Below are 26041 nucleotides of genomic sequence, written 5' to 3' on the forward strand. Positions count from 1 at the left end.
CGACGTCTCGTTCTTCAACACGTAGTAGTCGCTCGCTGTTCCGTTCTTGGAGGCGTAGTGGTCGTTCGACGTCTCGTTCTTCAACACGTAGTAGTCGCTCGCTGTCCCGTTCTTGGAGACGTAGTAGTCGCTCGACGTCTCGTTCTTGGAGGCGTAGTGGACGTTGTAGTCGCTCGCTGTCCCGTTCTCGGAGGCGTAGTGGTCGCTCGACGTCTCGTTCTTGGAGGCGTAGTGGTCGCTCGACGTCTCGTTCTTCAACACGTAGTAGTCGCTCGCTGTCCCGTTCTTGGAGGCGTAGTGGTCGCTCGACGTCTCGTTCTTGGAGGCGTAGTGGTCACTCGACGTCTCATTCTTGGAGGCGTAGTGGTCGCTCGACGTCCCGTTCTTGGAGGCGTAGTGGTCGCTCGCTGTCCCGTTCTTGGAGGCGTAGTGGTCGCTCGACGTCTCGTTCTTGGAGGCGTAGTGGTCGCTCGCTGTCCCGTTCTTGGAGGCGTAGTGGTCGCTCGCTGTTCCGTTCTTGGAGGCGTAGTGGTCGCTCGACGTCTCGTTCTTGGAGGCGTAGTGGTCGCTCGCTGTCCCGTTCTTGGAGGCGTAGTGGTCGCTCGACGTCTCGTTCTTGGAGGCGTAGTGGTCGCTCGACGTCTCGTTCTTGGAGGCGTAGTGGTCGCTCGACGTCTCGTTCTTCAACACGTAGTAGTCGCTCGCTGTCCCGTTCTTGGAGGCGTAGTGGTCGCTCGACGTCTCGTTCTTGGAGGCGTAGTGGTCACTCGACGTCTCATTCTTGGAGGCGTAGTGGTCGCTCGACGTCCCGTTCTTGGAGGCGTAGTGGTCGCTCGCTGTCCCGTTCTTGGAGGCGTAGTGGTCGCTCGACATCTCGTTCTTCGAGGCGTAGTAGTCGCTCGCTGTTCCGTTCTTCGAGGCGTAGTAGTCGCTCGCTGTTCCGTTCTTCGAGGCGTAGTGGTCGCTCGACGTCTCGTTCTTCGAGGCGTAGTGGTCGCTCGACGTCTCGTTGCTCTTGTCCCATTGTGGATCGTAGTCTTTCTTCTCAGTTTTGAAGTCTTCTGGCCTGCTCTGGGCCTTTTGTTTCAGATGACCAACTGATGCCTCAGCTTCCACTTCATTGGTTTCCAGTTGTACTGAAAAGACATTTGATAATTGAGAACTAGAGAGAGAGTTGATTTTTAACCTTTTGAATGAGTCATTAAAAGACATGAGATTTGCCCCAAATATAAAAATAAACTACATGGCGACACCAAGAACCTAAAGTTTAACCTTCACTCTAGCCGTTTTAAAGCTAGTGTGAACTAGTAGACTCCATTGGCACCAACCATGTCATGCTAGCTCGTCGGGAAGGAAGCTAAACGCGTCAAAGTTGTCTAGGGAAAAACATCCGATACAGCCTGCTCACCTTCTTGCTCAAACATGGACTCCATTGACTGGAGGAGTGCAAAGGCCTTCTTTAGGGAGATGTCATTGGGAGACAGCTCTGTAGTACAAAATGAAATTAAAGTTAAGGTCAGTAAGCAGAATCCCCAGAAGACAAAAAAAAAGAAAAATATTTACCTCTTGATGTCCTCTGCAGCCCTTCACCAGATCTTTCATTTATATCTCGAATTGACAAACAAGAACCTGTGGACAGTGCATTTGCTGTAAAGTTTCTGCAGTTTGATGGCACATTTCACAAACATGTTACAGCTAAATTACATGTCAGGAATTGAGTAATTCATCTTTCTCCACTATCAGGGTCTTAAATACAAGTTTCAAACAGATAAATACCTTCGGCAAGACAAACCGTCAGCACACAAACAAGCAACCAAACATCTCCCATGGCTCCAACAGAAAGTGTTGTCTGTGCCACATGGCAGCTCTTTTTAAAACAAACATCATGCAGGAGGCACAGCTGCTGCAGATCAGCTCTAATTAACCCAAGTGAAAAATCCAATTTAGTAGATTATAGAACTTTGAGAATGTTGTGTGTATGTTAAGAAACAATCCTAATATTGAATACAGTCTCACATTAGGTCCAAACACTGAGAAAACTCCATTAAAAGGGAAAATGTCAAAGATATCCCTCCTCTCAGATGCAATAAAGGCTTTATTTGGGATGATGACAACTACAAAGAACCCCTACACAAACATTTAGTACAAGCAGAAAAAACTATGCATGTTTGTTATTTGTAGATATTACTGCACATCCACATGGGTTTTTGCAGTTATTGTGGCCGATTAGCTTTACTCAGGAGACATTAGGCTGATCTTGAAGGTTCATACTTGAACACATTTACTATTTCATGTTAAAAAAAAAACATTTCTCATACTGGCTATCTGAATATGCCCGTATTCAATTGGGTAAAAAAAAACTAGACGTGTGATGGGAAAATCCAGAAACCAAGTGATTAACACAGCAAAAGACAGGAGGTGAAACTGAGTGCTAAACACAGCAGGGGACAGGAGGCAAACTGCTGATGAACTATAGATTAAAGCAGTTGATTTACTGTAAACAAGTCAAGGACGACCTGATCTGAATAGGTTCGGTCCTTTTGATCTGCATTTACTCCGCTTATTAAAGAAAAGTCCAAATCTGTGTAAAAATGTACTGCCCCGTTTACTTGAAGTACTCACAAGCCAGTGGACGTTTTATTACCCAGAACATGGTCTGAAGATCAGGGATTGAGGCAATATTTAATGCCAACTGTGAATTTACAAAATCTACAGACAATTGGTAAATGAACCAGTGTATGTGATTTCTTTGCACTAGTCTAAAAGACATGTTATGGAAGCAAAATGGCCCAAACTCCCGAATTTGACGGATAAAAGAGGTTTGCCTGTCGTCTCGCCTTCAGAGGTTCGGTTACATTTAAGTGAAAGTTAAAGACATTTCAAACACACTGAACAAATAAAGCCTCTACCGACAACATGAACCGAGAAGTCCTGCACAAGATTTACAGGAAACAAAGTTCCTTTTAGTGCACATGTATGGACACACCTCCCACTTGCTTTTGGATAATTTACTTTCATTGCAATCCTAACGTATCCAAGAGATGTTTGTGCAAGACGAAAAAAGATCCAGCCTAATCCAATCCCAGGATGCATTTTGCCAGGCACCCCCTCCCGAGAGAAATGAGGAAACAGATATGTGGTTAAGAGTTTATTTACAGCACAGATAAAAGCAGTTGCAGTCAGAGACATGGTTACTTTATTGGAGCATCAAGTGGCGACTTCGCTCGCAGTCGCATTCTTCGAGGCGTAGTGGACGTTGTGGTCGCTCGACGTCTCGTTCTTCAACACGTAGTAGTCGCTCGCTGTTCCGTTCTTGGAGGCGTAGTAGACGTTGTAGTCGCTCGCTGTCCCGTTCTTGGAGGCGTAGTGGTCGCTCGACATCTCGTTCTTGGAGGCGTAGTGGTCGCTCGACATCTCGTTCTTGGAGGCGTAGTAGTCGCTCGACGTCTCGTTCTTGGAGGCGTAGTGGTCGCTCGACGTCTCGTTCTTGGAGGCGTAGTGGATGTTGTAGTCGCTCGCTGTCCCGTTCTTGGAGGCGTAGTAGTCGCTCGACGTCTCGTTCTTGGAGGCGTAGTGGTCGTTCGACGTCTCGTTCTTCAACACGTAGTAGTCGCTCGCTGTTCCGTTCTTGGAGGTGTAGTGGTCACTCGACGTCTCGTTCTTGGAGGCGTAGTGGTCGCTCGACGTCTCGTTCTTGGAGGCGTAGTGGTCGCTCGACGTCTCGTTCTTGGAGGCGTAGTGGTCGCTCGACGTCTCGTTCTTCAACGCGTAGTAGTCGCTCGCTGTTCCGTTCTTGGAGGCGTAGTGGTCGCTCGCTGTTCCGTTCTTGGAGGCGTAGTGGTCGCTCGACGTCTCGTTCTTGGAGGCGTAGTGGTCGCTCGACGTCTCGTTCTTCAACACGTAGTAGTCGCTCGCTGTTCCGTTCTTGGAGGCGTAGTGGTCGCTCGACGTCTCGTTCTTGGAGGCGTAGTAGTCGCTCGACGTCTCGTTCTTGGAGGCGTAGTGGTCGCTCGCAGTTCCGTTCTTCGAGGCGTAGTAGTCGCTCGCTGTTCCCTTCTTCGAGGCGTAGTGGTCACTCGACGTTCCCTTCTTCGAGGCGTAGTGGTCACTCGACGTCTCGTTCTTCGAGGCGTAGTGGTCGCTCGACGTCTCGTTCTTCGAGGCGTAGTGGTCGCTCGCTGTTCCGTTCTTGGAGGCGTAGTAGTCGCTCGACGTCTCGTTCTTCGAGGCGTAGTAGTCGCTCGACGTCTCGTTCTTCGAGGCGTAGTAGTCGCTCGACGTCTCGTTCTTCGAGGCGTAGTAGTCGCTCGACGTCTCGTTCTTCGAGGCGTAGTAGTCGCTCGACGTCTCGTTCTTCGAGGCGTAGTAGTCGCTCGACGTCTCGTTCTTCGAGGCGTAGTAGTCGCTCGACGTCTCGTTCTTGGAGGCGTAGTGGTCGCTCGACGTCTCGTTCTTCAACACGTAGTAGTCGCTCGCTGTTCCGTTCTTGGAGGCGTAGTGGTCGCTCGACGTCTCGTTCTTGGAGGCGTAGTGGTCGCTCGACGTCTCGTTCTTCAACACGTAGTAGTCGCTCGCTGTTCCGTTCTTGGAGGCGTAGTGGTCGCTCGACGTCTCGTTCTTGGAGGCGTAGTGGTCGCTCGACGTCTCGTTCAACACGTAGTAGTCGCTCGCTGTTCCGTTCTTGGAGGCGTAGTGGTCGCTCGATGTCTCGTTCTTGGAGGCGTAGTGGTCGCTCGACGTCTCGTTCTTCAACACGTAGTAGTCGCTCGCTGTCCCGTTCTTGGAGGCGTAGTGGTCGCTCGACGTCTCGTTCTTGGAGGCGTAGTGGTCGCTCGACGTCTCGTTCTTGGAGGCGTAGTGGTCGCTCGACGTCTCGTTCTTGGAGGCGTAGTGGTCGCTCGTAGTCTCGTTCTTGGAGGCGTAGTGGTCGCTCGCTGTTCCGTTCTTGGAGGCGTAGTGGTCGCTCGACGTCTCGTTCTTGGAGGCGTAGTGGTCGCTCGACGTCTCGTTCTTGGAAGCGTAGTGGTCGCTCGACGTCTCGTTCTTGGAGGCGTAGTGGTCGCTCGACGTCTCGTTCTTGGAGGCGTAGTGGTCGCTCGACGTCTCGTTCTTCAACGCGTAGTAGTCGCTCGCTGTTCCGTTCTTGGAGGCGTAGTGGTCGCTCGACGTCTCGTTCTTGGAGGCGTAGTGGTCGCTCGCTGTCCCGTTCTTCAACACGTAGTAGTCGCTCGCTGTTCCGTTCTTGGAGGCGTAGTGGTCGCTCGACGTCTCGTTCTTGGAGGCGTAGTAGTCGCTCGACGTCTCGTTCTTGGAGGCGTAGTGGTCGCTCGCTGTTCCGTTCTTCGAGGCGTAGTAGTCGCTCGACGTCTCGTTCTTGGAGGCGTAGTGGTCGCTCGACGTCTCGTTCTTGGAGGCGTAGTGGTCGCTCGACGTCTCGTTCTTGGAGGCGTAGTGGTCGCTCGACGTCTCGTTCTTGGAGGCGTAGTAGTCGCTCGACGTCTCGTTCTTGGAGGCGTAGTGGTCGCTCGCTGTTCCGTTCTTCAAGGCGTAGTAGTCGCTCGACGTCTCGTTCTTGGAGGCGTAGTGGTCGCTCGACGTCTCGTTCTTGGAGGCGTAGTGGTCGCTCGACGTCTCGTTCTTCAACACGTAGTAGTCGCTCGCTGTTCCGTTCTTCGAGGCGTAGTGGTCGCTCGACGTCTCGTTCTTCAACACGTAGTAGTCGCTCGCTGTTCCGTTCTTCGAGGCGTAGTGGTCGCTCGACGTCTCGTTCTTCAACACGTAGTAGTCGCTCGCTGTTCCGTTCTTCGAGGCGTAGTAGTCGCTCGACGTCTCGTTCTTGGAGGCGTAGTGGTCGCTCGCTGTTCCGTTCTTCAAGGCGTAGTAGTCGCTCGACGTCTCGTTCTTGGAGGCGTAGTAGTCGCTCGACGTCTCGTTCTTGGAGGCGTAGTGGTCGCTCGCAGTTCCGTTCTTCGAGGCGTAGTAGTCGCTCGCTGTTCCCTTCTTCGAGGCGTAGTGGTCACTCGACGTCTCGTTCTTCGAGGCGTAGTGGTCGCTCGACGTCTCGTTCTTCGAGGCGTAGTGGTCGCTCGCTGTTCCGTTCTTGGAGGCGTAGTGGTCGCTCGACGTCTCGTTCTTGGAGGCGTAGTGGACGTTGTAGTCGTTCGCTGTCCCGTTCTTGGAGGCGTAGTGGTCGCTCGACGTCTCGTTCTTGGAGGCGTAGTGGTCGCTCGACGTCTCGTTCTTGGAGGCGTAGTGGTCGCTCGACGTCTCGTTCTTGGAGGCGTAGTGGTCGCTCAACGTCTCGTTCTTCGAGGCGTAGTAGTCGCTCAACGTCTCGTTCTTCGAGGCGTAGTAGTCGCTCGACGTCTCGTTCTTCGAGGCGTAGTAGTCGCTCGACGTCTCGTTCTTCGAGGCGTAGTAGTCGCTCGACGTCTCGTTCTTGGAGGCGTAGTGGTCGCTCGACGTCTCGTTCTTCAACACGTAGTAGTCGCTCGCTGTTCCGTTCTTGGAGGCGTAGTGGTCGCTCGACGTCTCGTTCTTGGAGGCGTAGTGGTCGCTCGACGTCTCGTTCTTCAACACGTAGTAGTCGCTCGCTGTTCCGTTCTTGGAGGCGTAGTGGTCGCTCGACGTCTCGTTCTTGGAGGCGTAGTGGTCGCTCGACGTCTCGTTCTTGGAGGCGTAGTGGTCGCTCGACGTCTCGTTCAACACGTAGTAGTCGCTCGCTGTTCCGTTCTTGGAGGCGTAGTGGTCGCTCGATGTCTCGTTCTTGGAGGCGTAGTGGTCGCTCGACGTCTCGTTCTTCAACACGTAGTAGTCGCTCGCTGTCCCGTTCTTGGAGGCGTAGTGGTCGCTCGACGTCTCGTTCTTGGAGGCGTAGTGGTCGCTCGACGTCTCGTTCTTGGAGGCGTAGTGGTCGCTCGACGTCTCGTTCTTGGAGGCGTAGTGGTCGCTCGACGTCTCGTTCTTGGAGGCGTAGTGGTCGCTCGCTGTTCCGTTCTTGGAGGCGTAGTGGTCGCTCGACGTCTCGTTCTTGGAGGCGTAGTGGTCGCTCGACGTCTCGTTCTTGGAAGCGTAGTGGTCGCTCGACGTCTCGTTCTTGGAGGCGTAGTGGTCGCTCGACGTCTCGTTCTTGGAGGCGTAGTGGTCGCTCGACGTCTCGTTCTTCAACGCGTAGTAGTCGCTCGCTGTTCCGTTCTTGGAGGCGTAGTGGTCGCTCGACGTCTCGTTCTTGGAGGCGTAGTGGTCGCTCGCTGTCCCGTTCTTCAACACGTAGTAGTCGCTCGCTGTTCCGTTCTTGGAGGCGTAGTGGTCGCTCGACGTCTCGTTCTTGGAGGCGTAGTAGTCGCTCGACGTCTCGTTCTTGGAGGCGTAGTGGTCGCTCGCTGTTCCGTTCTTCGAGGCGTAGTAGTCGCTCGACGTCTCGTTCTTGGAGGCGTAGTGGTCGCTCGACGTCTCGTTCTTGGAGGCGTAGTGGTCGCTCGACGTCTCGTTGCTCTTGTCCCATTGTGGATCGTAGTCTTTCTTCTCAGTTTTGAAGTCTTCTGGCCTGCTCTGGGCCTTTTGTTTCAGATGACCAACTGATGCCTCAGCTTCCACTTCATTGGTTTCCAGTTGTACTGAAAAGACATTTGATAATTGAGAACTAGAGAGAGAGTTGATTTTTAACCTTTTGAATGAGTCATTAAAAGACATGAGATTTGCCCCAAATATAAAAATAAACTACATGGCGACACCAAGAACCTAAAGTTTAACCTTCACTCTAGCCGTTTTAAAGCTAGTGTGAACTAGTAGACTCCATTGGCACCAACCATGTCATGCTAGCTCGTCGGGAAGGAAGCTAAACGCGTCAAAGTTGTCTAGATTTTGGCTAGGGAAAAACATCCGATACAGCCTGCTCACCTTCTTGCTCAAACATGGACTCCATTGACTGGAGGAGTGCAAAGGCCTTCTTTAGGGAGATGTCATTGGGAGACAGCTCTGTAGTACAAAATTAAATTAAAGTTAAGGTCAGTAAGCAGAATCCCCAGAAGACAAAAAAAAAGAAAAATATTTACCTCTTGATGTCCTCTGCAGCCCTTCACCAGATCTTTCATTTATATCTCGAATTGACAAACAAGAACCTGTGGACAGTGCATTTGCTGTAAAGTTTCTGCAGTTTGATGGCACATTTCACAAACATGTTACAGCTAAATTACATGTCAGGAATTGAGTAATTCATCTTTCTCCACTATCAGGGTCTTAAATACAAGTTTCAAACAGATAAATACCTTCGGCAAGACAAACCGTCAGCACACAAACAAGCAACCAAACAGCTCCCATGGCTCCAACAGAAAGTGTTGTCTGTGCCACATGGCAGCTCTTTTTAAAACAAACATCATGCAGGAGGCACAGCTGCTGCAGATCAGCTCTAATTAACCCAAGTGAAAAATCCAATTTAGTAGATTATAGAACTTTGAGAATGTTGTGTGTATGTTAAGAAACAATCCTAATATTGAATACAGTCTCACATTAGGTCCAAACACTGAGAAAACTCCATTAAAAGGGAAAAATGACAGAAAATGTCAAAGATATCCCTCCTCTCAGATGCAATAAAGGCTTTATTTGGGATGATGACAACTACAAAGAACCCCTACACAAACATTTAGTACAAGCAGAAAAAACTATGCATGTTTGTTATTTGTAGATATTAAAGCCCTGCACATCCACATGGGTTTTTGCACTTATTGTGGCCGATTAGCTTTACTCAGGAGACATTAGGCTGATCTTGAAGGTTCATACTTGAACACATTTACTATTTCATGTTAAAAAAAAAACATTTCTCATACTGGCTATCTGAATATGCCCGTATTCAATTGGGTAAAAAAAACTAGACGTGTGATGGGAAAATCCAGAAACCAAGTGATTAACACAGCAAAAGACAGGAGGTGAAACTGAGTGCTAAACACAGCAGGGGACAGGAGGCAAACTGCTGATGAACTATAGATCAAAGCAGTTGATTTACTGTAAACAACAAGGCAAGGACGACCTGATCTGAATAGGTTCGGTCCTTTTGATCTGCATTTACTCCGCTTATTAAAGAAAAGTCCAAATCTGTGTAAAAATGTACTGCCCCGTTTACTTGAAGTACTCACAAGCCAGTGGACGTTTTATTACCCAGAACATGGTCTGAAGATCAGGGATTGAGGCAATATTTAATGCCAACTGTGAATTTACAAAATCTACAGACAATTGGTAAATGAACCAGTGTATGTGATTTCTTTGCACTAGTCTAAAAGACATGTTATGGAAGCAAAATGGCCCAAACTCCCGAATTTGACGGATAAAAGAGGTTTGCCTGTCGTCTCGCCTTCAGAGGTTCGGTTACATTTAAGTGAAAGTTTAGGACATTTCAAACACACTGAACAAATAAAGCCTCTACCGACAACATGAACCGAGAAGTCCTGCACAAGATTTACAGGAAACAAAGTTCCTTTTAGTGTACATGTATGGACACACCTCCCACTTGCTTTTGGATATTTTACTTTCATTGCAATCCTAACGTATCCAAGAGATGTTTGTGCAAGACGAAAAAAGATCCAGCCTAATCCAATCCCAGGATGCATTTTGCCAGGCACCCCCTCCCGAGAGAAATGAGGAAACAGATATGTGGTTAAGAGTTTATTTAAAGCACAGATAAAAGCAGTTGCAGTCAGAGACATGGTTACTTTATTGGAGCATCAAGTGGCGACGTCGCTTGCAGTCTCGTTCTTCGAGGCGTAGTGGACGTTGTGGTCGCTCGACGTCTCGTTCTTCAACACGTAGTAGTCGCTCGCTGTTCCGTTCTTGGAGGCGTAGTAGTCGCTCGACGTCTCGTTCTTGGAGGCGTAGTAGTCGCTCGACGTCTCGTTCTTGGAGGCGTAGTGGACGTTGTAGTCGCTCGCTGTCCCGTTCTTGGAGGCGTAGTGGTCGCTCGACATCTCGTTCTTGGAGGCGTAGTAGTCGCTCGCTGTTCCGTTCTTGGAGGCGTAGTGGTCGCTCGACGTCTCGTTCTTGGAGGCGTAGTGGTCGCTCGACGTCTCGTTCAACATGTAGTAGTCGCTCGCTGTTCCGTTCTTGGAGGCGTAGTGGTCGCTCGACGTCTCGTTCTTCAACACGTAGTAGTCGCTCGCTGTTCCGTTTTTGGAGGCGTAGTGGTCGGTCGACGTCTCGTTCTTGGAGGCGTAGTGGATGTTGTAGTCGCTCGCTGTCCCGTTCTTGGAGGCGTAGTAGTCGCTCGACGTCTCGTTCTTCGAGGCGTAATGGTCGCTCGACGTCTCGTTCTTCAACACGTAGTAGTCGCTCGCTGTTCCGTTCTTGGAGGCGTAGTGGTCGCTCGACGTCTCGTTCTTGGAGGCGTAGTGGTCGCTCGACGTCTCGTTCAACACGTAGTAGTCGCTCGCTGTTCCGTTCTTGGAGGCGTAGTGGTCGCTCGACGTCTCGTTCTTGGAGGCGTAGTGGTCGCTCGACGTCTCGTTCTTGGAGGCGTAGTGGACGTTGTAGTCGTTCGCTGTCCCGTTCTTGGAGGCGTAGTGGTCGCTCGACGTCTCGTTCTTGGAGGCGTAGTGGTCGCTCGACGTCTCGTTCTTGGAGGCGTAGTGGTCGCTCGACGTCTCGTTCTTGGAGGCGTAGTGGTCGCTCGCTGTCCCGTTCTTCAACACGTAGTAGTCGCTCGCTGTCCCGTTCTTGGAGGCGTAGTGGTCGCTCGACGTCTCGTTCTTGGAGGCGTAGTTGTCGCTCGACGTCTCGTTCTTGGAGGCGTAGTTGTCGCTCGACGTCTCGTTCTTGGAGGCGTAGTGGTCGCTCGACGTCTCGTTCTTCAACACGTAGTAGTCGCTCGCTGTTCCGTTCTTGGAGGCGTAGTGGTCGCTCGACGTCTCGTTCTTGGAGGCGTAGTAGTCGCTCGACGTCTCGTTCTTGGAGGCGTAGTGGTCGCTCGCTGTTCCGTTCTTCGAGGCGTAGTAGTCGCTCGACGTCTCGTTCTTGGAGGCGTAGTGGTCGCTCGACGTCTCGTTCTTGGAGGCGTAGTGGTCGCTCGACGTCTCGTTCTTGGAGGCGTAGTGGTCGCTCGACGTCTCGTTCTTGGAGGCGTAGTGGTCGCTCGACGTCTCGTTCTTGGAGGCGTAGTGGTCGCTCGACGTCTCGTTCAACACGTAGTAGTCGCTCGCTGTTCCGTTCTTGGAGGCGTAGTGGTCGCTCGACGTCTCGTTCTTGGAGGCGTAGTGGTCGCTCGACGTCTCGTTCAACACGTAGTAGTCGCTCGCCGTCCCGTTCTTGGAGGCGTAGTAGTCGCTCGACGTCTCGTTCTTGGAGGCGTAGTGGACGTTGTAGTCGTTCGCTGTCCCGTTCTTGGAGGCGTAGTGGTCGCTCGACGTCTCGTTCTTGGAGGCGTAGTGGTCGCTCAACGTCTCGTTCTTGGAGGCGTAGTGGTCGCTCAACGTCTCGTTCTTGGAGGCGTAGTAGTCGCTCGACGTCTCGTTCTTGGAGGCGTAGTAGTCGCTCGCTGTTCCGTTCTTGGAGGCGTAGTGGTCGCTCGACGTCTCGTTCTTGGAGGCGTAGTGGTCGCTCGACGTCTCGTTCTTGGAGGCGTAGTGGTCGCTCGACGTCTCGTTCTTGGAGGCGTAGTGGTCGCTCGACGTCCCGTTCTTGGAGGCGTAGTGGTCGCTCGACGTCTCGTTCTTGGAGGCGTAGTGGTCGCTCGCTGTCCCGTTCTTCAACACGTAGTAGTCGCTCGCTGTTCCGTTCTTGGAGGCGTAGTGGTCGCTCGACGTCTCGTTCTTGGAGGCGTAGTGGTCGCTCGACGTCTCGTTCTTCAACACGTAGTAGTCGCTCGCTGTCCCGTTCTTGGAGGCGTAGTGGTCGCTCGACGTCTCGTTCTTGGAGGCGTAGTGGTCGCTCGACGTCTCGTTCTTGGAGGCGTAGTAGTCGCTCGACGTCTCGTTCTTGGAGGCGTAGTGGTCGCTCGACGTCTCGTTCTTGGAGGCGTAGTGGTCGCTCGACGTCTCGTTCTTGGAGGCGTAGTGGTCGCTCGCTGTCCCGTTCTTGGAGGCGTAGTGGTCCCTCGACGTCTCGTTCTTCAACACGTAGTAGTCGCTCGCTGTTCCGTTCTTGGAGGCGTAGTGGTCGCTCGACGTCTCGTTCTTGGAGGCGTAGTGGTCGCTCGACGTCTCGTTCTTGGAGGCGTAGTGGTCGCTCGACGTCTCGTTCTTCAACACGTAGTAGTCGCTCGCTGTTCCGTTCTTGGAGGCGTAGTGGTCGCTCGACGTCTCGTTCTTGGAGGCGTTGTAGTCGCTCGACGTCTCGTTCTTGGAGGCGTAGTGGTCGCTCGCTGTTCCGTTCTTCGAGGCGTAGTAGTCGCTCGCTGTCCCATTCTTGGAGGCGTAGTGGTCGCTCGACGTCTCGTTCTTGGAGGCGTAGTGGTCGCTCGACGTCTCGTTCTTCAACACGTAGTAGTCGCTCGCTGTTCCGTTCTTCGAGGCGTAGTAGTCGCTCGCTGTTCCGTTCTTCGAGGCGTAGTGGTCACTCGACGTCTCGTTCTTGGAGGCGTAGTGGTCGCTCGACGTCTCGTTCTTGGAGGCGTAGTGGTCGCTCGACGTCTCGTTCTTGGAGGCGTAGTGGTCGCTCGACGTCTCGTTCTTGGAGGCGTAGTGGTCGCTCGACGTCTCGTTCTTGGAGGCGTAGTGGTCGCTCGACGTCTCGTTCAACACGTAGTAGTCGCTCGCTGTTCCGTTCTTGGAGGCGTAGTGGTCGCTCGACGTCTCGTTCTTGGAGGCGTAGTGGTCGCTCGACGTCTCGTTCAACACGTAGTAGTCGCTCGCCGTCCCGTTCTTGGAGGCGTAGTAGTCGCTCGACGTCTCGTTCTTGGAGGCGTAGTGGACGTTGTAGTCGTTCGCTGTCCCGTTCTTGGAGGCGTAGTGGTCGCTCGACGTCTCGTTCTTGGAGGCGTAGTGGTCGCTCAACGTCTCGTTCTTGGAGGCGTAGTGGTCGCTCAACGTCTCGTTCTTGGAGGCGTAGTAGTCGCTCGACGTCTCGTTCTTGGAGGCGTAGTAGTCGCTCGACGTCTCGTTCTTGGAGGCGTAGTGGTCGCTCGACGTCTCGTTCTTGGAGGCGTAGTGGTCGCTCGACGTCTCGTTCTTGGAGGCGTAGTGGTCGCTCGACGTCTCGTTCTTGGAGGCGTAGTGGTCGCTCGACGTCCCGTTCTTGGAGGCGTAGTGGTCGCTCGACGTCTCGTTCTTGGAGGCGTAGTGGTCGCTCGCTGTCCCGTTCTTCAACACGTAGTAGTCGCTCGCTGTTCCGTTCTTGGAGGCGTAGTGGTCGCTCGACGTCTCGTTCTTGGAGGCGTAGTGGTCGCTCGACGTCTCGTTCTTCAACACGTAGTAGTCGCTCGCTGTCCCGTTCTTGGAGGCGTAGTGGTCGCTCGACGTCTCGTTCTTGGAGGCGTAGTGGTCGCTCGACGTCTCGTTCTTGGAGGCGTAGTAGTCGCTCGACGTCTCGTTCTTGGAGGCGTAGTGGTCGCTCGACGTCTCGTTCTTGGAGGCGTAGTGGTCGCTCGACGTCTCGTTCTTGGAGGCGTAGTGGTCGCTCGCTGTCCCGTTCTTGGAGGCGTAGTGGTCCCTCGACGTCTCGTTCTTCAACACGTAGTAGTCGCTCGCTGTTCCGTTCTTGGAGGCGTAGTGGTCGCTCGACGTCTCGTTCTTGGAGGCGTAGTGGTCGCTCGACGTCTCGTTCTTGGAGGCGTAGTGGTCGCTCGACGTCTCGTTCTTCAACACGTAGTAGTCGCTCGCTGTTCCGTTCTTGGAGGCGTAGTGGTCGCTCGACGTCTCGTTCTTGGAGGCGTTGTAGTCGCTCGACGTCTCGTTCTTGGAGGCGTAGTGGTCGCTCGCTGTTCCGTTCTTCGAGGCGTAGTAGTCGCTCGCTGTCCCATTCTTGGAGGCGTAGTGGTCGCTCGACGTCTCGTTCTTGGAGGCGTAGTGGTCGCTCGACGTCTCGTTCTTCAACACGTAGTAGTCGCTCGCTGTTCCGTTCTTCGAGGCGTAGTAGTCGCTCGCTGTTCCGTTCTTCGAGGCGTAGTGGTCACTCGACGTCTCGTTCTTCGAGGCGTAGTGGTCGCTCGACGTCTCGTTGCTCTTGTCCCATTGTGGATCGTAGTCTTTCTTCTCAGTTTTGAGGTCTTCTGGCCTGCTCCGGTTCTTTTGTTTCAGATGACCAACTGATGCCTCAGCTTCCACTTCATTGGTTTCCAGTTGTACTGAAAAGACATTTGATAATTGAGAACTAGAAAGAGTTGATTTTTAACCTTTTGAATGAGTCATTAAAAGACATGAGATTTGCCCCAAATATAAAAATAAACTACATGGCGACACCAAGAACCTAAAGTTTAACCTTGAGGCTCTAGCTGTTTTAAAGCTAGTGTGAACTAGTAGACTCCATTGGCACCAACCATGTCATGCTAGCTCGTCGGGAAGGAAGCTAAACGCGTCAAAGTTGTCTAGATTTTGGCTAGGGAAAAACATCCGATACAGCCTGCTCACCTTCTTGCTCAAACATGGACTCCATTGACTGGAGGAGTGCAAAGGCCTTCTTTAGGGAGATGTCATTGGGAGACAGCTCTGTAGTACAAAATTAAATTAAAGTTAAGGTCAGTAAGCAGAATCCCCAGAAGACAAAAAAGAAAAATATTTACCTCTTGATGTCCTCTGCAGCCCTTCACCAGATCTTTCATTTATATCTCGAATTGACAAACAAGAACCTGTGGACAGTGCATTTGCTGTAAAGTTTCTGCAGTTTGATGGCACATTTCACAAACATGTTACAGCTAAATTACATGTCAGGAATTGAGTAATTCATCTTTCTCCACTATCAGGGTCTTAAATACAAGTTTCAAACAGATAAATACCTTCGGCAAGACAAACCGTCAGCACACAAACAAGCAACCAAACATCTCCCATGGCTCCAACAGAAAGTGTTGTCTGTGCCACATGGCAGCTCTTTTTAAAACAAACATCATGCAGGAGGCACAGCTGCTGCAGATCACCTCTAATTAACCCAAGTGAAAAATCCAATTTAGTAGATTATAGAACTTTGAGAATGTTGTGTGTATGTTAAGAAACAATCCTAATATTGAATACAGTCTCACATTAGGTCCAAACACTGAGAAAACTCCATTAAAAGGGAAAAATGACAGAAAATGTCAAAGATATCCCTCCTCTCAGATGCAATAAAGGCTTTATTTGGGAGGATGACAACTACAAAGAACCCCTACACAAACATTTAGTACAAGCAGAAAAAACTATGCATGTTTGTTATTTGTAGATATTAAAGCCCTGCACATCCACATGGGTTTTTGCAGTTATTGTGGCTGATTAGCTTTACTCAGGAGACATTAGGCTGATCTTGAAGGTTCATACTTGAACACATTTACTATTTCATGTTAAAAAAAAAACATTTCTCATACTGGCTATCTGAATATGCCCGTATTCAATTGGGTAAAAAAAACTAGACGTGTGATGGGAAAATCCAGAAACCAAGTGATTAACACAGCAAAAGACAGGAGGTGAAACTGAGTGCTAAACACAGCAGGGGACAGGAGGCAAACTGCTGATGAACTATAGATTAAAGCAGTTGATTTACTGTAAACAAGTCAAGGACGACCTGATCTGAATAGGTTCGGTCCTTTTGATCTGCATTTACTCCGCTTATTAAAGAAAAGTCCAAATCTGTGTAAAAATGTACTGCCCCGTTTACTTGAAGTACTCACAAGCCAGTGGACGTTTTATTACCCAGAACATGGTCTGAAGATCAGGGATTGAGGCAATATTTAATGCCAACTGTGAATTTACAAAATCTACAGACAATTGGTAAATGAACCAGTGTATGTGATTTCTTTGCACTAGTCTAAAAGACATGTTATGGAAGCAAAATGGCCCAAACTCCCGAATTTGACGGATAAAAGAGGTTTGCCTGTCGTCTCGCCTTTAGAGGTTCGGTTACATTTAAGTGAAAGTTTAGGACATTTCAAACACACTGAACAAATAAAGCCTCTACCGACAACATGAACCGAGAAGTCCTGCACAAGATTTACAGGAAACAAAGTTCCTTTTAGTGCACATGTATGGACACACCTCCCACTTGCTTTTGGATAATTTACTTTCATTGCAATCCTAACGTATCCAAGAGATGTTTGTGCAAGACGAAAAAAGATCCAGCCTAATCCAATCCCAGGATGCATTTTGCCAGGCACCCCCTCCCGAGAGAAATGAGGAAACAGATATGTGGTTAAGAGTTTATTTACAGCACAGATAAAAGCAGTTGCAGTCAGAGACATGGTTACTTTATTGGAGCATCAAGTGGCGACGTCGCTTGCAGTCTCGTTCTTCGAGGCGTAGTGGACGTAGTGGTCGCTCGCCGTCCCGTTCTTCGAGGCGTAGTGGTCGCTCGCCGTCCCGTTCTTCGAGGCGTAGTGGTCGCTCGCCGTCCCGTTATTCGAGGCGTAGTGGTCGCTCGCCGTCCCGTTCCTCGAGGCGTAGTGGTCGCTCGCCGTCTCGTTCCTCGAGGCGTAGTGGTCACTCGCCGTCCCGTTCCTCGAGGCGTAGTGGTCGCTCGCCGTCCCGTTCCTCGAGGCGTAGTGGTCGCTCGCCGTCCCGTTCCTCGAGGCGTAGTGGTTGCTCGCCGTCTCGTTCTTCGAGGCGTAGTGGACGTAGTAGTCGCTCGCCGTCCCGTTCAACACGTAGTAGTCGCTCGACGGTCCGTTCTTGGAGGCGTAGTGGTCGCTCGACGTCTCGTTCTTGGAGGCGTAGTGGTCCCTCGACGTCTCGTTCTTGGAGGCGTAGTGGTCGCTCGACGTCTCGTTCTTGGAGGCGTAGTGGTCGCTCGACGTCTCGTTTTTGGAGGCGTAGTGGTCGCTCGACGTCTCGTTCTTCGAGGTGTAGTGGACGTCATGGTCGCTCGCTGTCGCGTTGGCCCAGGGAACCATGTCGCTCGACGTCTCGTTGGCCAAATCGTAGGGAACAAAGACGTAGGGGACCTCGTTGAGCAAGGCGTAGTCAACCACGTTGCTCGACGTCTCATTGTCCCAGGGAACCACATCACTCGACGTCTCATTGGCCCATGGAACCACGTCGCTTGATGTCTCGTTGGCCCAGGGAACCACGTCGCTCGACTTCTCGTTGGCCAAGGCGTAGGGAACAAAGACATAGGGGACCTCGTTGAGCAAGGCGTAGGGAACCACGTAGTCACTCGAAGTCTCTTTCTTCGAGGCATAGGGAACTTTGTGGTTGCTCAAGTTTCTGTGTGGATCGTAGTTTTTCCTCTCAGTTTTGAAGTCTTTCCTGCTCAGAGGCTTACGTTTCAGGTGACCAACTACTGAAAAGACATTTGATAATAAACAATTGAGAAATAGAAAGATTTGATTTTCAACTTCTAAACTTTTGCAAATGCTCACCAACCATGTCATGCTAGCGCGTCGGGAAGGAAGATAAACGCGTCAAAGTTGTCTAGATTTTGGCTAGGGAAAAACATCCGACACAGCCTGCTCACCTTCTTGCTCAAACATGGACTCCATTGACTGGAGGAGTGCAAAGGCCTTCTTTAGGGAGATGTCATTGGGAGACAGCTCTGTAGTACAAAATTAAATTACAGTTAATGTCAGTAAGCAGAATCCCCAGAAGACAAAAAAAAAAGAAAAATATTTACCTCTTGATGTCCTCTGCAGCCCTTCACCAGATCTTTCATTTACATCTCGAATTGACAAACAAGAACCTGTGGACAGTGCATTTGCTGTAAAGTTTCTGCAGTTTGATGGCACATTTCACAAACATGTTACAGCTAAATTACATGTCAGGAATTGAGTAATTCATCTTTCTCCACTATCAGGGTCTTAAATACAAGTTTCAAACAGATAAATACCTTCGGCAAGACAAACCGTCAGCACACAAACAAGCAACCAAACATCTCCCATGGCTCCAACAGAAAGTGTTGTCTGTGCCACATGGCAGCTCTTTTTAAAACAAACATCATGCAGGAGGCACAGCTGCTGCAGATCAGCTCTAATTAACCCAAGTGAAAAATCCAATTTAGTAGATTATAGAACTTTGAGAATGTTGTGTGTATGTTAAGAAACAATCCTAATATTGAATACAGTCTCACATTAGGTCCAAACACTGAGAAAACTCCATTAAAAGGGAAAAATGACAGAAAATGTCAAAGATATCCCTCCTCTCAGATGCAATAAAGGCTTTATTTGGGAGGATGACAACTACAAAGAACCCCTACACAAACATTTAGTACAAGCAGAACATTTCATAAAAATAGACTCCCATTTGACCACTAGGGTCACTACATCATTAAAAATGTATCCTAAAAGATATACAGTACAAGTGAAATATTTGAACACACCCTCTCATTCAATGATCATTATTTGTAATCATTTTTCACATCGTAGATTAATGCTTAAGACATCAGAACTATTGAATAACACATATAGAGTTATGTGGTGAGGAAATAACTTACAAACAAAGCAAAATAAGTTTAATATTTTAGACTTTGCATTCTCTTAACCATATATGCTGACACATGTACTATCAATTTATAAGATAAATCAAATTTTGTAGATTTAAGGATAATTTATTGCCATTATGCAACACAAGGAAATGCAGTAGTAGTTTATTCATGCTACTTAAAACATACAAAAACAAAAACAGTAGTGCATTTGATTTATTTGCATAAGAAGGAAATTAAACACCAGCAACAAATATATATATACATAAATATATTAAATGTATATGTATACATAAAGACCAGCAGCACTTTTTTGGAGCTCCTCCTGACATGATGTTCATCAGTGAAGAAACCAGCAGCACTTTGAGAAGCTCCTCCTGACATGATGTTCATCAGTGAAGAGACCAGCAGCACTTTGTGAAGCTCCTCCTGACATGATGTTCATCAGTGAAGAAACCAGCAGCACTTTGTGAAGCTCCTCCTGACATGATGTTCATCAGTGAAGAGACCAGCAGCACTTTGTGAAGCTCCTCCTGACATGATGTTCATCAGTGAAGAAACCAGCAGCACTTTGTGAAGCTCCTCCTGACATGATGTTCATCAGTGAAGAGACCAGCAGCACTTTGTGAAGCTCCTGCTGACACATGATGTTCATCAGTGAAGAGACCAGCAGCACTTTGTGAAGCTCCTCCTGACATGATGTTCATCAGTGAAGAAACCAGCAGCACTTTGAGAAGCTCCTCCTGACATGATGTTCATCAGTGAAGAGACCAGCAGCACTTTGTGAAGCTCCTCCTGACATGATGTTCATCAGTGAAGAAACCAGCAGCACTTTGTGAAGCTCCTGCTGACACATGATGTTCATCAGTGAAGAGACCAGCAGCACTTTGTGAAGCTCCTCCTGACATGATGTTCATCAGTGAAGAGACCAGCAGCACTTTGTGAAGCTCCTGCTGACACATGATGTTCATCAGTGAAGAGACCAGCAGCACTTTGTGAAGCTCCTCCTGACATGATGTTCATCAGTGAAGAGACCAGCAGCACTTTGTGAAGCTCCTGCTGACACATGATGTTCATCAGTGAAGAGACCAGCAGCACTTTGTGAAGCTCCTCCTGACACATGATGTTCATCAGTGAAGAGACCAGCAGCACTTTGTGAAGCTCCTGCTGACACATGATGTTCATCAGTGAAGAGACCAGCAGCACTTTGTGAAGCTCCTCCTGACATATGATGTTCATCAGTGAAGAGACCAGCAGCACTTTGTGAAGCTCCTCCTGACATGATGTTCATCAGTGAAGGACGATCCACACAGAAGCTACTCTGCTTTTAAAAAGCTTCTTTGTTTACAGTTGCACTAAAAGGACAACAGTCCAAATATTATTTTCCATCCAGTCACTATTTCTGAAAAGAATGAATCCAAGATGGGAACATTGTGCGTGTGAAGTTTGTACAATAGTTTCCACTAAAACATCTTGAGAATGAAATGAGAAGCATTTTACAAAGTCAGCTTTGTGAACCTTCCATCTTTGTTATATAACTGGCAGCAGATCTGTTGAACCTTGATGTGCTTTCATACATTTACTTCCCTTTGTTCACATGTTCACTTCATTTTGAATCCTTTGTAATACAGCTCCTCAATATTTGACTGTAGTTTTAATGGGGATACTACATGCTGCCACAAGATGGCGGCCATCTTCACATTTATTCAACTTCAGTTGTAACAAGTTCACTCACCCTGTTCTCTCTGGTGACTTCTTGTCTCACTGTTTACTAAATTACTTATTATTCATGATGCAGATTATTAATGAGCATTCATCACCTCATTGTTGGTAACTTTATGTCGGGAGTTTAAACTACTCTCTACTGACGATGTTGGACATGGTACATTTACTGTCAGTGTTTAAGTCATGAGATGAACAATCAATCATGTGTCAGGTTATGACGTCCCTGGAGTTCACAGTGCTGCAGTAAATCCTCCTTTAGAACATCACATCAAACTTTACTGACCCCCAGAGAACAAGTTCAGGTGTTGCAGCAGTACAAAGACAGAAGGAAGTTCAGACACACGGAGAAGAGTGTGAAATAAATACATCAGTGAGAGTAACATGAGAGCATCTCCTGTAAAACACCAGACCTATGTGTAATATGTAACTTAAACAATAAGAAATGGAACATTGTTGTATTTATACACAGTTTTACGACTAAATGAGCTCTTTAGTTCTGCTGACGGCAGCTTCACATGATGGAGTGATGAAGGAGAAGCAGCATCTTCTCTCTGTGTGTTTTCTCTACAGCTGAAGCTACACAGTCTGCTGTAGTGACAGAGGTGTGCACTATGAATCAGAGGGAGCGCTCTCCGGCTCGTCTTCTTCACCTTCAAGATGCTGAAGCTGCTGATGGGAGGTGAGCATTCAAACTGCACAACATACTTGATGGTCTTCTTCTTTGAGTCCTCTTGTCCCTGACGCTGGGACATTGTTCTATCAGCTCTTTGGTTGAACTTCTCTAATGCAGGACGAGGCTGTTTAGCAAAGAGGGAAGGCTCTGTGAACCTTCACCCTGTGAGATTCAAACACAAAGTCTACATCTTCACTAATAATACAAACTTTAAAGACAACAATCTCTTTAGTTTTCTGGATCTGAACCTGGATCTGGACCTGGATCTGGACCCAGCTGTGTGTCCATGAAGAGTGACTGTTCTATGGGTCACCCTCTTACCTTTAAAGGGGATCAACCTGCTGATGGAAGGTGAGAGTTTCTCTGACACATGATCTCCAAGCCTGACAAAATATTTTCTCCTTTTGATATATGTTCGGACCCAGTTTAATCACAGACTATCTGTCTCATGAACTAACGTTAATCACTGGCTAATATAACAAAAGATAAAATCAAAATTATTTTTTACATTTAAAACTGCTTTTCATTAGTCAGTTGTTGATTTGTATCAGGATGCAGCAGCAGAGATCTGGACCTGGATCTGGACCTGGACCTGAATCTGGACCCAGCTGTGTGTCCATGAAGAGTGACTGTTCTATGGGTCACCCTCTTACCTTTAAAGGGGATCAACCTGCTGATGGAAGGTGAGAGCTTCAAACTGAACTTTGTTATTTTCTGACTCTCAGAGCTTCATAGTCGAGGTGGGCGATGCCACAAAAAGTGGTTTCGATGAGATGCCCAGTGATACCAAGACCAGAACCAGCAGCCATACTTTTTATTATTAATAGCAGCTGATGTACTGACATACAGGGGAGAGCCATGTGTCCTGATTTATGAGGTGAATACATCGTTAATGGACTTCTGTATTTATTTAGACTTTTCTCTCTTCATCATCTAATCCCAAGCGTGTTAAACACAGGACACTTTTTAAAGTTAAATAACAAAAATAGGAATATGAATCCATTGTAAGCCAACATATTTACATTACCATTACAGAGTAAATGGAGATGCAATGAAGGAAAAAATAAGATTTTTATCTTGTAAATTCTAACCAGGATCCATGTATAATGATGCATCTGAACATATTCCTCTCTTTACTACAGCTGGGACTCTGAATGTGAGCAAAATAACTGAACACAACATTTATGATTCAATTCATAAAGATTTTTGCGTGCGCGTGCGTGGCGCGGGGAGATTGTGTGCGCGTGCGTGGCACGGTTTCTAATTAGTTCTTCCCTCTCCTCTCTTCTGCTTTGTAGGTGTGTGCGCACATGTGTGTGTGTCAGGTGTGAAGCCCCGCCCTTCGCAAAACGGAGCGAAGGAGAGAATGTGAATGCGCAAAGTAGACAGTACAAACTGAAACGTGCACAGGGCAGCGCCCTGCCAAGACAATGGTAGGGAAAACACTGAGAGCAAACAGCACAAGCCACCATGCCTCTCAATGTCATGTCTCACGCACCGTCTGGCCCTCTAATGTCACCTTTGTTCCTTTGTGGGTCTCCACACTCCCCCAAAGTGATAATATTGATCTCAGGATTGAGTCCTGGAACTGCAGAACCTCTCGTGTGGAAGTTCATGAACTCTTTGTTCAGGCTGCTCATGGGAAGCTGAATGTATGTTCCTCCTTCCATCGAGAGTCTCTACTGCTGAGGCTGAGACCCAGCCATATGTATAGGTAGCTGCAGATCTCCCTCTCCTGCAGTTGTTGGTGGTACCTTGCAAACCAAAAGAAGAGTTAGTGGACACAAGGGACGATACCTTGTTGGTACAGTCAGGCGTTTCACTAGTGAACTGGGCTCTGAGTTCCTTGATAGTAGACTGGACATCAGATGTATCTTGAAGACTGGAGACAAAGATATTTCCAATGCTGGGTTCAGGGCAGTTTGTGAGGTACGGACCTACATGCATGTAATTAGTGTACCACCCACTTTACATCCTGAGCCACAGCTGCAGGCCTTACTGTAGATGTATGTCATACTTGTAGTCATTAAATTAATTTGTCAAGATCATTGTCCTGTGATCCATCTGGCTCAGGTTCTCATCCTCCCCCTCTCTGGGACACCTCTGTCTCTTTTTGAAGGTCTGTCTGCAGTTAACTTGAGTTCTTTCTCACTAAATAAGCTGGTTGGGCTGCTAACCCTTACTGCCCCTGGTGACATCTTCCTGAGCTGCCAGTAACATCAACCTGTTCTTGGTTATCTCCAAGTCCTGAGTAACAGCCCCGTCATTATGTCGTCATCTCAGAACACCTTTAAGCTATGTGCAGATTTGACTCTTTAAATGTTCTTTAACTTGATGTTTTCTCCACAGAGTTCAGCAGGAGAGCTCAGAGGTTCCCAGTGATCAGTCTGCCCCGCAGCATCAAACAGACCTGGACTCCATATTTATGGTGTGTACATGAACAAACAAACCTTTTACTATGAACTACATATGAACTACCATTCAGGTCCTAACAGTCTCCATGCGGCTCTGTTTAGACCAGCAGGCCTTCAGACTGACAGATGAATCACATTTTGTGTTCTTTAAATTAAACGTTGATCCTTCTGTTCCAGCTGCTGGAGGAGAACATCGGCACCTTTGTGAAGAACGAGCTGAAGAAGATCCAGAAGGCTCTGAGTCCAGATTACCCAGAATGCTTAGAGAGTCAGAGGGAAGATGAGGAGGTGTTGGACGATGAGGATGAAGAGCAGAGGAGCAGCTGAGAAGCATTTCTGAACATCACACTGCACTTCCTGAGGAGCATGAAGCAGGAGCAGCTGGTTGACCGTCTGCAGAGCAGTAAGAGGATTTTAACAGATTTAACATGAAGGAAAGAAAAGTTTACAAACTGTTAACATGCTGCACACATCTGCATCAGATCACAGGCTGTTTGTCCTCCACTGAGGAGCTGAATCCAACTATAGTTATACTAAATATACTTACATGTTGAGATGCTCAGTGTTCTGTAGGATCCACTCACTGATTTCATTTGTTGTTTGTTTCTTCAGGAACTGTTGCTGCAGAGTGTCGTGGTAAACTCAAGTCCAACCTGAAGGAGAAGTTCCAGTGTGTGTTTGAGGGCATTGCAAAAGCAGGAAACCGAACCCTCCTGAACCAGATCTACACAGAGCTCTACATCACAGAGGGGGGGGCTGCAGAGGTCAATGATGAACATGAGGTCAGACAGATTGAAACAGCAGCCAGGAAACCATACAGACCAGAGACAACAATCAGACAAGAAGACATCTTTAAACCCCAACCTGGTAGAGATGAACCAATCAGAGCAGTGATGACAAAGGGAGAGGCTGGCATTGGGAAAACAGTCTTAACACAGAAGTTCACTCTGGACTGGGCTGAAGACAAAGCCAACCAGGACATACAGTTCACATTTCCCTTCACTTTCAGAGAGCTGAATGTGCTGAAAGAGAAACAGTTCAGCTTGGTGGAGCTTGTTCATCACTTCTTTACTGAAACCAAAGAAGCAGGAATCTGCAGGTTTGAACAGTTCCCGGTTCTGTTCATCTTTGATGGTCTGGATGAGTGTCGACTTCCTCTGGGCTTCCAACACAACGAGATCTTGACTGATGTTACAGAGTCCACCTCAGTGAATGTGCTGCTGACAAACCTCATCAGGGGGAAACTGCTTCCCTCTGCTCGCCTCTGGATAACCACACGACCTGCAGCAGCCAATCAGATCCCTCCTGAGAGTGTGGATATGGTGACAGAGGTCAGAGGGTTCACTGACCCACAGAAGGAGGAGTACTTCAGGAAGAGATTCAGAGATGAGAAGCAGGCCGGCACAATCCTCTCCCACATCAAGACATCACGAAGCCTCCAAATCATGTGTCACGTCCCAGTCTTCTGCTGGATCACCGCTACAGTTCTGGAGGATGTGTTGAAGACCAGAGAGGGAGGAGAGCTGCCCAAGACCCTGACTGAGCTGTACATCCACTTCCTGGTGGTTCTGTCCAAAGTGAAGAATGTCAAGTATGATGGAGGAACTGAGACAGATCCACACTGGAGTCTAAAGAGCAGGAAGATGATCGAGTCTCTGAGAAAACTGGCTTTTGAGCAGCTGCAGAAAGGCAACCTGATCTTCTATGAATCCGACCTGACAGAGTGTGGCATTGATATCAGAGCAACCTCAGTGTACTCAGGAGTGTTCACACAGGTCTTTAGAGAGGAGAGAGGACTGTACCAGGACAAGGTGTTCTGCTTCGTCCATCTGAGCGTTCAGGAGTTTCTGGCTGCTCTTCATGTCCATCTGACCTTCATCACCTCTGGTGTCAATCTGCTGTCAGAAGAACAAACAACCTCCCAGCTGCTAACACATCTCTACCAGAGTGCTGTGGATGAGGCCTTACAGAGTCCAAACGGACACCTGGACTTACTCCTCCGCTTCCTCCTGGGTCTTTCACTGCAGACCAACCAGAAACACCTATGAGGTCTGCTGACACAGACAGGAAGTAGCTCACTGACCAATGAGAAAACAGTCCAGTACATCAAGAAGAAGATGGAGAAGGATCTAGCTCCAGAGATAAGCATCAACCTGTTCCACTGTCTGAATGAACTGAATGATTGTTCTCTTGAGGTGGAGATCCAACAGCACCTGAGATCAGGAAGTCTCTCCACAGATGAACTGTCTCCTGCTCAGTGGTCAGCTCTGGTCTTCATCTTACTGTCATCAGGAAAAGATCTGGATGTGTTTGACCTGAATAAATACTCTGCTTCAGAGGAGGCTCTTCTGAGGCTGCTGCCAGTGGTCAAAGCCTCCAACAAAGCTCTGTACGTGCACACATAGCTATCCAGATTAAATGTAGTTTTTCTTTATTCAGAAAAATAAACTGTTGTTTTTAATTGTTTTATTCTGTATTGCCAATTCCTCTTCAGACTGATTGGATGTAAGCTCTCAGAGAGAAGCTGTGAAGCTCTGTCCTCAGTTCTCAGCTCCCAGTCCTCTAGTCTGAGAGAGCTGGACCTGAGTAACAACAACCTGCAGGATTCAGGAGTGAAGCTGCTTTCTGCTGGACTGAAGAGTCCACATTGTACACTGGAAAGTCTCAGGTTGGTGTGTAGCTGTTTAAAAGTCATGGTCCCCTGAGCTCTTATATTCTT

The 26041-nt window shown here is 48.6% G+C and overlaps 2 protein-coding genes across 5 annotated transcripts in view; one reads left to right on the forward strand and one right to left on the reverse strand.

Moving 5' to 3' along the window:
* Nucleotides 1-9629: 9629 nt before the first annotated feature.
* On the reverse strand, nucleotides 9630-18010 carry LOC115024664 (pentatricopeptide repeat-containing protein At1g10270-like). Of its 4 annotated transcripts, none has more exons than XM_029456444.1 (5): nucleotides 17920-18010; nucleotides 17707-17772; nucleotides 17551-17628; nucleotides 16818-17373; nucleotides 9630-9732 (listed from the first exon to the last, which is right to left on the reverse strand). In XM_029456444.1, exons 1-5 carry the CDS (start codon nucleotides 17969-17971, stop codon nucleotides 9717-9719), a joined length of 768 nt encoding a protein of 255 aa, XP_029312304.1. In that variant the 5' UTR covers nucleotides 17972-18010; the 3' UTR covers nucleotides 9630-9716. The 4 variants fall into 4 exon arrangements, with proteins under 4 accessions (XP_029312304.1, XP_029312306.1, XP_029312305.1 ...); XM_029456443.1 differs by having other exon boundaries at nucleotides 9631-9732; nucleotides 16818-17376; XM_029456446.1 differs by lacking the exon at nucleotides 17920-18010 and having other exon boundaries at nucleotides 17456-17628; nucleotides 17707-17774.
* A 2370-nt stretch (nucleotides 18011-20380) lies between these two features.
* The window catches only part of LOC115024906 (NACHT, LRR and PYD domains-containing protein 5), a 22281-nt gene continuing 16620 nt past the window's right edge, over nucleotides 20381-26041 (forward strand). The window contains 7 exon segments of the mRNA XM_029456773.1: nucleotides 20381-20392; nucleotides 21141-21259; nucleotides 21460-21591; nucleotides 23258-23336; nucleotides 23500-23725; nucleotides 23935-25711; nucleotides 25817-25994. Coding sequence (XP_029312633.1) covers nucleotides 20381-20392; nucleotides 21141-21259; nucleotides 21460-21591; nucleotides 23258-23336; nucleotides 23500-23725; nucleotides 23935-25711; nucleotides 25817-25994 — 2523 coding nt within the window.

Source organism: Cottoperca gobio, chromosome 19, assembly GCF_900634415.1.
Source record: "Cottoperca gobio chromosome 19, fCotGob3.1, whole genome shotgun sequence".
NCBI lineage: Eukaryota > Metazoa > Chordata > Actinopteri > Perciformes > Bovichtidae > Cottoperca > Cottoperca gobio.